At 35.5% G+C, this 12,492-nt stretch overlaps 1 protein-coding gene across 3 annotated transcripts in view; it reads left to right on the top strand.

The window, feature by feature from the left end:
- The window catches only part of GAS2L3 (growth arrest specific 2 like 3), a 54,732-nt gene that overhangs the window by 26,726 nt on the left and 15,514 nt on the right, over window positions 1-12,492 (top strand). For all 3 annotated transcript variants that reach the window (XM_064376820.1, XM_021675567.2, XM_021675566.2), the window contains exons 3-4: window positions 1,142-1,310; window positions 2,305-2,420. In XM_064376820.1, the coding sequence (XP_064232890.1) occupies window positions 1,142-1,310; window positions 2,305-2,420 (285 nt within the window). The remainder of the gene's footprint in view (window positions 1-1,141; window positions 1,311-2,304; window positions 2,421-12,492) is intronic.

The following is a 12,492-nucleotide window of genomic DNA, read 5'->3' as shown; positions in this document are numbered from 1 at the left end:
CGGCTCACTGCAACCTCTGCCTCCCGGGCTCAAGCAATTCTCCTGCCTCAGGCTCCCGAGTAGCTGGGACTACAGGCTCATGCCACCATGCCCGGCTAATTTTTATATTTTTAGTAGAGACGGAGTTTCACCATATTGGTCAGGGTGGTCTTGAACTCCTGACCTTGTGATCCACCTGCCTCGGCCTCCCATAGTGCTGGAATTACAGGCGTGAGCCACTGTGCTTGACCTCGAAACAGCCATTTTAAAATTAAAAACTATTCTTAGCTTCTGGGCTTACAAAATCAGGTGAGACTAGATTTGTCTCATGGACTATAGTTTGCCACCCACTTGTTTTAAACTAAAGTACTTAGAAATTGTTTTTTTAAGATAACAGTGTTATTGTGATTTGAAGTTTTCAAAATGCTATTTATGCTTCATTTATTCATTCAACAAATGTTGATTAAGTCTCTGCTATCTGCTGGGCTCAATGCCAGATGCTACAAAGGTATATTTTATAAGGCAGGACCCATCTTACAGCTAAGATGCTAAAACTCTGGTCAAGTAACTTGTTAAGCTTGTTGAATTGTACCCTCTTGGCTCAATAGTAGAATCCATTCATTAATTAGGGGTTTTCTTACATTGAACACAATATTGAATATTAAAAATGTCTTGGACGAGTGCAGTGGCTCATGCCTATAATCCCAGAACTTTGGGAGGTGAGGCAGAAGGATCACTTGAGCCCAGGAATTCAAGACCAGCCTGGGCAACATAGGGAAGCCACATCTCGGCAATAAATAAAATTTAAAAATTAGCTGGGTGTGGTGGCATGTACCCGTGTCTCAGCTTCTCAGGTGACTGAGGTGGGAGGATTGCTTGAGCCTGGGAGTTGAGGCTGCAGTGAGCCATGATTGCGTTACTGCACTCTAGCCTGGGCAGCAATGAAACCCTGTTTCAAAGAAAGAAAGAAAGAAAAGAAAATACTTACATGTCTAGGACTAATAGTTTACTTCTAATTTATATATTTGCTGTGAGCTACAGCAGTTTTTTATATGTGTCTATTATGTATGATTTATGCTTCATCATTTAAATATTGATATGGATTATGATGACTTTTAGCAAAAGTTATATTCATTTAGTTGACTGTTTTATTTTTCTTTAGGTATGGTTTGGAGAAGATCTGCCTCTAAGTCCACGGAGTCCTCTGACTCCCAGACATGGACCAGGATTGGCTAATGTTTGTCAGTATGATGAGTGGATAGCTGTGAGGCATGAAGCCACTTTGTTGCCCATGCAAGAAGATCTGTCAATCTGGTTATCTGGTTTATTAGGTGAGGCTTGAAATAATACCCAAAATTGAATTATCTTATTCAATATATATTCATTGAGAGCCTTACTCTTTTTCAAGGAGTGGTTGCTATAGATGCTGGGGATACTTTAATGAATGAAGTATTCAATGCCCTTGTTCTCACCAAGCTTACATTTCAGCTGGGGAAATACTCTGATTCACTCTGAATCTTAGGGCTTGAATGGTAGGAAATTTGAGATTTAACTGAAGAGGTCTGTAAGCTTTGAATAATCGACATTTTCATTGTTAATATTAAAATAATCTTTAAAAAGTGTATTGGTCTAATTTTTTTTTTATTGATTCCCCCCACCCACCTGAGTCTTGTATAAGCCATGAACTTTTGAGTGAAACATAAACTGTAGGTAAAATGATTACAATTTCTGAGTCATTGAAGGATAGAGGCATATGAAACGTAGGAAGAAATGTCAGGTTGGAGAATGTCCGACATCATATTTTTTACTCTATTAGAGAATATGTTGAATGCTTTAAACTTTCTCCCCAGAAAAATTTTACTTTAAATAATTTTATGTATAGAATTAATCAGGTTCTCATGAAAAGGAATATCTTAATAGCCCTTCCAAGGTAATTAAATACCAAATACCCATAGTTATCTATTATCAGTTTGATGGATAATGTTTAGAGTTTATTATGTAATTTTAATCATGCTTTTAAAGAAGGCATTCTAGAAGTAAACAGTTGGTATTCCCTGGGTATTTGTTATGGTATTGTCTTTAATTTTAAAATTGCAATCAAGTCTGTCTTATTTATAGATACTCTTTCTCTTGTGCAAGGAATATGAACATGCAGTTAATTTATTTCATCTTAACTGAAATAAAATTGATGTGAATTTTCTTTTTCTGTACTTCTGCATTACAGATATTTTTATTTCAATATCATTAAGTTGACTTGCCATTATTTGCTATTTAAACTGTACCTTCTAAGAGTATTTAGAGTCTGATCTGGAAATATCTTTTTAGGTATTAAAGTTAAGGCAGAAAAATTATTGGAAGAACTTGATAATGGAGTACTGTTATGTCAACTGATTGATGTTCTTCAAAACATGGTGAAAACATGCAATTCTGAAGAATCAGGAGTAAGTAAATGTTTGACAGTATTGATTTTATATCTTGATACATATTAATTTATGTACATTTCTTATCTCTAGAAGATTGTAAACTTCCACGCCAACTGACTAAGAGACGTTGAATAATTTACTTAACCCTTTTCAAGATCTGGAAAAATGTTCTCTTTCGTAAAATGAGATTAACATTTCCCTTAGGATTTATTTGTAAGAGTTCAATCACATTAAATGAGAGAATGTATAGATGGTGTCTAACATAGTGCTTGATGCATGGTAGATCCAACTCTTTTTGAGAACATTAACATAACTTCCTTATAGAATTGTTTTGAGGGTTAAATGGGAAAAGAGCTTGTGATAGTTCTTGGCATACAAGTAGCAGCTGCTATTATTATTATTTTCTTCTTTATATATTCTCCATATATTGCATTGGTGGTAAATTCTATAAGTATTGATTGGATAAATAATTTTTTTAGACAGTTTTCATTGATTAACCCTGAAGTCATGATTTGAAGTAGATAAGGTTTCCTCTCTTCCCATAAGGGTATTTTCAAGAGTTTGGGATATGGAAATTTACACACAGTTGGTGGAAATATAAAGGAGTATCATCGTGTGGGACAGTGGATGATACATACGTACATATATATATATATCACTGAAAATAAAGTATTTTCAAAAATATTTTGTGGGTACATAGTAGGTGGTACATGAGATACTTTGATACAGGCATGCAATAAGTAATAAATCACATCATAGAAAATAGGATATCTGTTTCCTCAAGCATTTATTCTTTGTGTTACAAGCAATCCAATTGTACTCTTTTAGTTATTTTAAAATGTACAATTAAATTATTATTGACTGTAGTCACCCTGTTGTGCTATAGAATACTAGGTTTTATTCATTCTTTCTAAGTATATTTTTTTGCACCCTTAACCATCTCCACTTCACCCCACCTCCCACAACCCTTCCCAGCCTCTGCTAACTGTACTTCTACTCTTAATCTCCATGAGTTCAATTTTGATTTTTAGCACCCACAAATAAGTGAGAACATGTGATGTTTGTCTTTCTGTGCCTGATGTATTTCACTTAACATAATGACCTCCAGTTCTATACATGTTGTTGCAAATGACAGGATCTCAGTCTTTTTTTATAGCTCAGTGGTACTCTATTGTACATAGGTGCCACATTTTCTTTACCTAGTCATCTGTTGATGGGCTTTTAGGTTGATTCCAAATCTTGGCTATTGAGAACAGTGCTTCAGCCAACATAGGAGTGCAGGTATCTCTTTAATATACTGATTTCATTTCCATTGGGTATATACCCAACAGTGGGTTGTTGGGTCATATGGAAGCTCTATTTTTAGTTTATTGAGGAACCTCGAAACTGTTCTCGATAGTGGCTGTAGTAATTTGTATTACCACCAGCAGTATATGAGGGTTCCTTTTGCTCCACATCTTTGCTAGCATTTGTTACTGCTTGTCTTTTGGATAAAAACTATTTTAATTGGGGTCAGATGATATCTCATTGTAGTTTTGATTTGCATTTCTCTGATGATCGGTGATGTTGTTCATTGATCATATACCTGTTTGCCATTTGTGTGTCTTCTTTTGAGAAATGTCTATTCAATTTTTTTGCCCATTTTAAAATAGGATTATTAGATTTTTCTCCTATAGAGTTGTTTCATCTCTTATATATTCTTCTTATTAATCCCTTGTCAGATGGGTTGTTTACAAATATTTTCTCCATTCTGTGGGTTGCTCTTCAATATGTTGATTGTTTCCTTTACTGTGCAGAAGGGTTTTTAACTTGATGTGATCCTATTTATTTTTTATTTCGTTGCTTCTGCTTGTGGCATATTACTCACGAAGTTTTTACCCAGACTGATCTCCTGGAGAGTTTCCCCAATGTTTTCTTGTAGCACTTGCATAATATGAGGTCTTAGATTAAGACTTAGATTTAAGTCTTTAACCCATTTTTATTTCATTGTTATATATGGTGAGAGATAGGGGTCAAGTTTCATTCTTCTGCATGTGAATACCCAGTTTTCCCAGCAAAATTTATTGAAGAGACTGTTCTTTTTCCAGTGTATGTTCTTAGTACCTTTGTTATAAATGAGTTCACTGTAGGTATGTGGATTTATATCTGCATTCTCTTTTCTGTTCCATTGATCTGTGTCTCTTTTTATGCCAGTACCATATTGTTTTGGTTGAAGTCAGATAATGTGATTCTTCCAGTTTTGTTCTTTTTGCTCAGGATAGCTTTGGCTATTCTCAATCTTTTATGATTCCATAGAAATTTTAGGATTTTTTTTCTATTTCTATGAAGAATGTCATTGGTATTTTTATAAGGATTGCATTGAGTCTGTAGATTGCTTTGAGTAGTATGGACATTTTAACAATATTGATTCTTCCAATCTGTGCACATGGAATATTTTTCCATTTTTTTGGTGTCTTTTTCAACTTCTTTCATTGCTGTTTTGTTTATTGTAGAGATATTTCACTTCTTATGTTAAGTTATTCCTAGGTAATTTAATTTTATTTGTGACTTTTGCAAATGGGATTATTTTTTTTTTCTCTTTCAGATTATTGGCATAGAAATGCTACAGATTTTTGTAGTTGATTTTTGTGTCCTCAAACTTTACTGAATTTGTTTATTAGCTCTAATAGTTTTATTTTTTGGTGTGTGTGTATGTAGGGGGTCTTTAGGCTTTTCTAAATATAAGATCATATCATCTGCAAACAAGAATATTTGACATCCTCCTTTCTAGTTTGGATGTCCATTCTTTCTTTCTCTTGTCTGATTACTCTAGCTAGGACTTCCAGAGCTATGTTGAATAACAGTGGTGGACGTGGGCATCCTTGTTTTGCTCCAGACCTTAGAGGAAAGGCTTTAGTGTTCCCCCATTCAGTATGATACTAGCTGTGGGTCTGTCATTATATGGCTTTTATTATGCTGAGGTATGTTCCTTCTATACCCAGTTTCTTTAGAGTTTTTAACACAAAAGGATTTAAAATTTATCAAATGCTTTTTCAACATGAATTGAAATGATATATATAGTTTTTATACTTCATTTTGTTGATACAATGTATCACATTGATTGATTTGCATATGTTGAAACATTTTTGCATCCCTGGGATAAATCCCACTTGGTCATGATGAACAATCTTTTAAATGTATTGTTGAATTTAGTTTGCTAGTATTTTGTTGAGAATTTTTGTGTCAGTATTCATCAGAGATATTGACCGATTGTCTTCATTTTTTGTTATGTCCTTGTCTGGTTTTGGTATAATACTGGGCTCATAGAACGAGTTTGGAAGTAATCCCTTCTCTTCTGTTTTTCAGAATAGTTTGAGTAGGATTGCTATTTATTCTTCTTTAAATGTTTGGTAGAATTCAGCAGTGAAGCCATCTGGTCCCAGGCTTTTCTTTACTGGGAGGCCTTTTATTATGGCTTTGAGCTTATCACTTGTTATTGGTCTGTTCTGGTTTTGTTGTTGAACAGTTGCTCAGTAGCCACTAATGATCCTTTAAATTTCTGTGGTATTAGTTGTAATGTCTCCTTTTTTGTCTCTGATTTTATTTGGGTCTTCTCTCTTTTTTTTTTTTTTTTTGGTCTGATTAAAGATTTGTCAATTTTATTTATCTTTTCAAAAAACCAACTTTAGTTTTTGTCTATCTTTTGGTATTGTTTTTGTCATTTCAATTTCATTTATTTCTGCTCTGATGTTCATTATTTCTTTTCTTGTACTAATTTTGAATTGATTTGCACTTGCTTTTTTAGTTCTTTAAGATGCATCATTAGGTTATTTAAGTTTTTCTTCTTTTTTGATGTAGGCACTTATAACTATAAATTTCTCTCAATACTGCTTTCACTATATCCCATACATTTTGGTATTTGTGTTTTCATTATTATTTATTTCAAGAAAACTTGCCAATTTTCTTCATAATTTCTTCACTGACCTACTGGTCATTCAGGAGCATATTGCTTAATTTCCATGTGTTTATATTGGTTCCAAAATTTCTCTTGTTATGGATTTCTAGTTTTATTTCATTGTGGTCAGAGAAGATGCTTTATATTACTTCAGGTTTTATGTTTACTGTTTTAGGACTTGTTTTGTGACCTAACATATGATCTCAGCTTGAGAATGATCCATCTGCTAAGGAGAATAAAGCAGCTGCTGGATGAAATGTTCTATAAATATCTCTTAGGTCCATTTGTTCTATTGTGAAGATTAAGTCTGATGTGTCTTTTTTGATTTTCTGTCTGGAAGATGTGACCAATGCTGAAAGTGGGGTGTTGAAGTCTCCAGCTATTACTGTATTAGAGTCTTTCTCTCTCTTTAGCTGTAATAATTTTATACTATAACAATATTTATTTATAAATCATATATGTATTTTATAAAACTAGAAATTTTATAAAACTAGAAATCCATAACAAGAGTAATTTTGAAAACAATATAAACACATGGAAATTAAACAATATGCTCCTGAATGACCAGTGGGTCAATGAAGAAATTAAGAAGAAAATTGACAACTTTTCTTGAAACAAATAATAAAGAAAAAACATACCAAAATATAATATATTATTATATATTATATATATATTAATATAATATATTATATATATTATATTCTTATATTTGGCATTTATTTTCTCTTATTAAAGAAGAAATATTTTGGTATTTGTTTTTTCTTTTGGTATTATTTAATTATATTAAATAATATATAATGTAATTATTAAAATAATACAATATTTATCTGAGTGCTGTAGCATTGGGTGCATATATATTTAGAATTTTTATATCCTCTTGCTGAATTGACCTCTTTTTCATTATATAATGACCCTTGCCTCTTCTTACAGTTTTTGTCTTAGAATTCATTTTTTCTGATATATAAATATAGCTACTCGTGTTCTTTTTTGGTTTCCCACTGGCATGGATTATCTTTTTCCATTTCTTTATTTTCAGTCTATATGTGTATTTATAGGTGAAGAGTGTTTCTTGGAGGCAACAGATAATTGGATCTTGCTTTTTTATCCATTCAGTTAGTCTGTGTCTTTTAATTGGAGAATTTAGTCTATTTACATTCAGTGTTATTATTGATAAGTAAGGACTTACTCCTGCCATTGTGTTGTTTTCTGGTTGTTTTCTGATTGACTCCTTCTTTCCTTCCTTCCTGTCTTTCTTTTAGTGAAGGTGATTTTCTCTGGTGGTATGCTTTAATTTCTTAATTTTAATTTTTTTGTGTGTATCTGTTGTATGTTTTTTGATTTGAGGTTACCATGAGGCTTGCAAATACTATCTTATAACCCATTATTTTAAACTGATTGCATAAGCAAATGCTATTAATAGCATAAAGAAAACCAATAAAAACTCTATACTTTAACTCATCCCCTTGCTTTTTAATTTTCAGTGTTTCTCTTTATATCTTACTGTACTGTCTGTGTCTTGAAAAATTGTAGTAATTAATTTTGATTGGTTCATTGCTTAGTCTTTCCACTTTAAGACAGTATTTTACATGCCATAATTACAGTGTTTTAGTAATTTGTGTTTTTCTGTGTGCTATTACCTGTGAATTTTGTACCTTCAGATGATTTCTTATTACTCATTAAAAGGCAAAAGATCTATACAATTTGAAGAGAGACAAGAGTATTCTTATTGCTCATTAACATCCTTTTCTTTCAGACTAAAGAACTCACTTTAGCATTTCTTGTAGGAAGGTCTGGTATGGATGAAATCCCTTAGCTTTTGTTGTCTGGGAAAGTCTTTATTTCTCCTTCATGCTTAAAGGATATTTTCACTGGATATACTATTCTAGAGTAAACGTTTTTTTTTTTCCTTCAGCACTTTAAATGTCATGCTACTCTCTCCTGGCCTGTAAGGTTTCCACCGAAACATCTGCTGCCAGACATATTGGAGCTCCATTTTATATTATTTGTTTCTTTTTTCTTGCTGCTTTGAGTATCCTCTTTTAATCTTTGACCTCTGGGAGTTTGATTATTAAATACCTTGAGGTTGTCATCTTTGGGTTAAATCTGCTAGTGTTCCATAACCTTCTTGTACTTGAATATTGATATCTTTCTCTAGGTTTGGGAAATTCTGTGATATTATCCCTTTGAATAAACTTTCTATCCCCATCTCTCTCTCTCTCTCTCTGTCTCCTCCTTAAGGCCAATAACTCTTAGGTTTGCCCTTTTGAGGCCATTTTCTAGATCCTTTAGGTATGCTTCATTGTTTTTGGTCTTTTCTTTTGCCTCCTCTGACTGTGTATTTTCAAGTAGGCTGTCTTGAAGCTCCATAATTCTTCTGCTTGATCAGTTCTGCTATTAAGAGACTCTGATGCATTCTTCAGTATGTCAGTTGCATTTCTCAACTCTAGAATTTCTACTTGATTCTTTTAAATAATTTCAGTCTCTTCGTTAAATTTATCTGATAGTGTTTCCCTGTGTTATCTTGAATTTCTTTGAGTTTCCAAACAGCTTTTAAATTTTAAATTCTCTGTCTGAAAGGACACATATTTTGTTTATTTAGGATTGGTCCCTGGTACCTTATTTATTTGGTGAGGTCATGTTTTCCTGGATGGTCTTGATACTTGTAAATGTTCATCAGTGTCTGGGAATTGAAGAGTTAGGCATTTATTGCAGTCTTTGCAGTCTGGGCTTGTGCCCATTTTTTTTTGGGAAGGCTTTTCAGATATTCAAAGGGACTTGGGTCCCAAACCCAATAATGCTATGGTTCTTGCAGACTTACAGAGGTACCACCTTAGTGCTCTTGGATAAGATCTGGAAGAATTCTTTGGATTACCAGGTAGAGACTCTTTTTTTGTTTTCCTTACTTTATCCCAAACAAATGGAGTGTCTCTCTTTGTGCTAGGCCTCCTGGATCTGGGGATGGGGGGACACAAGTACCCTTGTGGCCACCACTGCTGGAACTGTGCTGATTCACACCTGAAGCCAGCACAGCACTGGGTCTCGCCCAAGGCCTGCTGTAACCACCACTCACTTGCCACCTAAGTTCACTCAAAGCCCTGGGGCTCTTTTATCAGCAAGTGGCACATCTAGCCAGGTTTGTGTTGCTCCCTTGAGAGTCATGTTCCCTCAGGCCCTAGTTGGATCCAGAGATGCTGTCTGGGAGCCAGAGATTACAGTCTTAAACCTTAGAAATTTACCTGATGTTCTGTTTTATTGAGGCTAAGTCAGCACTCAAACTGCAAGCCAAAGTCCTTCCCACTCTTTCTTCCTCTTTTTATGGGCAGAGGAGCCTCTCCTTGTGGCTTCTACCACGACTGGCCCATGTGGGTTTCTGCCAGGCCACTGCCAGTAGAACCCAAGGGCTCTTTAGTCAGCTTCTGATGAATTTTGCCAGGCGTGATACTCATACTTCAGGGCAGTGGCCTCCCCTCTGGCCCAGGTCAGGTCCAGAAATGCTGACCAAGATCCTAGGCCTCAACTCAGGGACCCCTCAGAGCCTGCTTGGTGCTTTGCCCCACTGTGGCTGAGATGGTCCCTAAGACACAAGACAAGAGTCCACTTTACTTTTCCCCCTGCCTTTCTGAAGCAGGAGGGGTCTTCTACTGGAGCCACCAAAATTGGAAATACTTTTAGTCCCACCTGAAGCTAGCATGTCTCAGAGCCCGACACCCATGGCATATTACCTGGGTATCATTGCTGGTTATTTAGGGCTCAGGGGTTCTTTACTCAGCAGGTGATTAATCCTGCCAGGTCACCACTGTGACAAGGCAGCACTGAGTTCAGTGTAAAGTCCTCCAGTTGTTACGCTCTCTGTCTCCCAAGTGCACAGCTTTCTCTGCCCCCTATGGCTGCTGCCAAGGAGTTGGGGAGAGTTAGCTACCCTGGCTGATGGCTTGGTAGGTAATATGATCTTCCCCTCTGGTCCACTGACTCGGAGCCCAGCTCAGCACTAGGACTTGACTAGGACTTGCAATTCTTGTGGCCTAGTCTACCCCTCAAGTTCACTTAGGGTCCCAGAGCACTCCAGTTTGTGGTAGCAAGGCTTGTGTGAACTCAAGCTCTGACTGCTATAATGGGTGAGTCCCCTGTAGCTGGGATTGGTCCAAATGCTTTCTCCATGGGCAGGCATCAGCTACTAAAGTCTGGTTCTGCCTTCTGCTGTGTAAGGACAATAGCGAGGTCAATGTAGCCTCACAATCACTATGTTCTCCCTTTCCCAGTTGCACAGATTCTCTGTGCCATGTGGTTGCTGCCAGGAGATGGAGGGAGGAGTGGGCAATTCAAGACTGTCTTTCCTGCCCTCTTCAATGTCTTTCTCATAGAACCAGATTTCTCATCTGATTTTTGATTCTTGTGACGGGGCTTTTTGTGTGTAGTTAGTAGTTAAAATTTGGTGTTCCTGTGGGCAAGACAAATGGTGTAGGTTTGTATGGGGCCATCTCGCTCTGCCCGCTAAAGCACATCTTTTGATACATAGTTCTACTTGTAGGAGTTTATTCTGAAAAAATCAGAAGTTTGTGAAAGTGATAGTACAAAAATTAGGAACAACGTAAATGTTCATCAATAGAGAAATTGTTAAAAATTAATGATGGTAACCAGATACATTGGAATATTACACATTCACTAGAAACTTTTTTAAAAATATGCTATTTTGAACCCCAGATGATGTCTACAACCTGTCATTTAGTATATATGCACATATACACACACAAATCAAATTGAAGAATAGTTTGTTTATGTGATGTTTTGTAGATGCAAATATGTGTATAGTTCTGCAGAGATGTCTCACCAAAATGTGAGTGAGAGGATTTCAGTTGATACTTTATATTTTGCTGTTGGTTTGATTTTTTTTTTGCAATGGTTGTATATTCTGTATTTAATCAGGAAACAAACTTTGAAGGTTATTTTAGTTTTGGAAATAAATAGTACCAGGAAGGATGTACAAGGAACTGGTAATAGTGGTTAACTCTATGGAAAGAGAGGAACTGGGGGTAAGAACTGGGGGAGAAAGACTTAATATCCTACTGTACCTATTGAATTAACAAAAATCATATTCATGAATTGCTTATACAAGTGAAAATTTAAACCAAACCAAAACAAAAATATCCCTTAGCCTCACAAGAATTATCTGCTCTTGGACCAGATAGTAAAAAAAAAATTAAAATTCTGTATAACTTAGATCATCAGTTTTCAAAGAACTTTAATAAAGAGGGAGCAACTACTTCCTTATTTGATAGTCTTCTCAAGAAACTCAGAACCATCTTTATGAATCTGCATGGAAGGAAGTAAGCAAAAATGGGTGTCTGTGATTCTTTTTTATTTTTTTTTTGAGAATGAGTCTTGCTGTATTGCTCAGGCTGGAGTATAGTGGCCCAATCATAGCTTACTGCATCCTGGAACTTCTAGGCTCAAGTGATCCTCTCACCTCAGCCTCCTGAGCAGCTGAGACTTTAGCTACATGTCACCACGCATGGCTAATATTTAAAATAATATTTTGTAGAGATGAGGTCACACTATGTTGCCCAGGCTGGTCTTGAACTCCTAGACTCAAGCAGTCCTTCTGCTTTAGCCTCCCAAAGTGATGGGATTACAAGTGAGCCATCATGCCTATCTGTTAACTTTTAACATAGCAATAATTTGAGGTTTGTATTAAACTGTGTATAGAGAGACTACCATAGAGATGTGCTTTGCAATTATTAGACTGTCAGTTTTAATTTTAATTAAGATTCTTGTGTCATTTTATAAAAGAGGTGAGGGACCCTACTGCTAATTTTGACCAAATTGTTTTTCTAGGAATCATTTTCTGGAAGATACTTTAAAGTAGCAGTCCCCAATCTTCATGCACACATTGCACATTATTAGATTAGGATTCATAAGTTTCCTGAACTTTAAAGACTGGAACAGAAAGGTAGATGATCCACAATTACTGTATCATTGTATTTAGTATGTGTTCTATGATCATCATCCAGTTTCATGGAAGACAGTTTTTCCACAGATTTGGGTGGGGGTTGGTTTTGGGATGAAACTGTTCCACCTCAGATCATCAGGCATTAGATTCTCATAAGGAGCATGCAACCTAGATCCCTTGCATGTGCAGTTCACAATAGGGTTCGAGCT

This window comes from Aotus nancymaae, unplaced genomic scaffold (assembly GCF_030222135.1).
Source record: "Aotus nancymaae isolate 86718 unplaced genomic scaffold, 86718_ANA_hifiasm-v0.15.2.pri h1tg000016l, whole genome shotgun sequence".
NCBI lineage: Eukaryota > Metazoa > Chordata > Mammalia > Primates > Aotidae > Aotus > Aotus nancymaae.
This window is presented reverse-complemented; position numbering and strand designations above follow the sequence as displayed.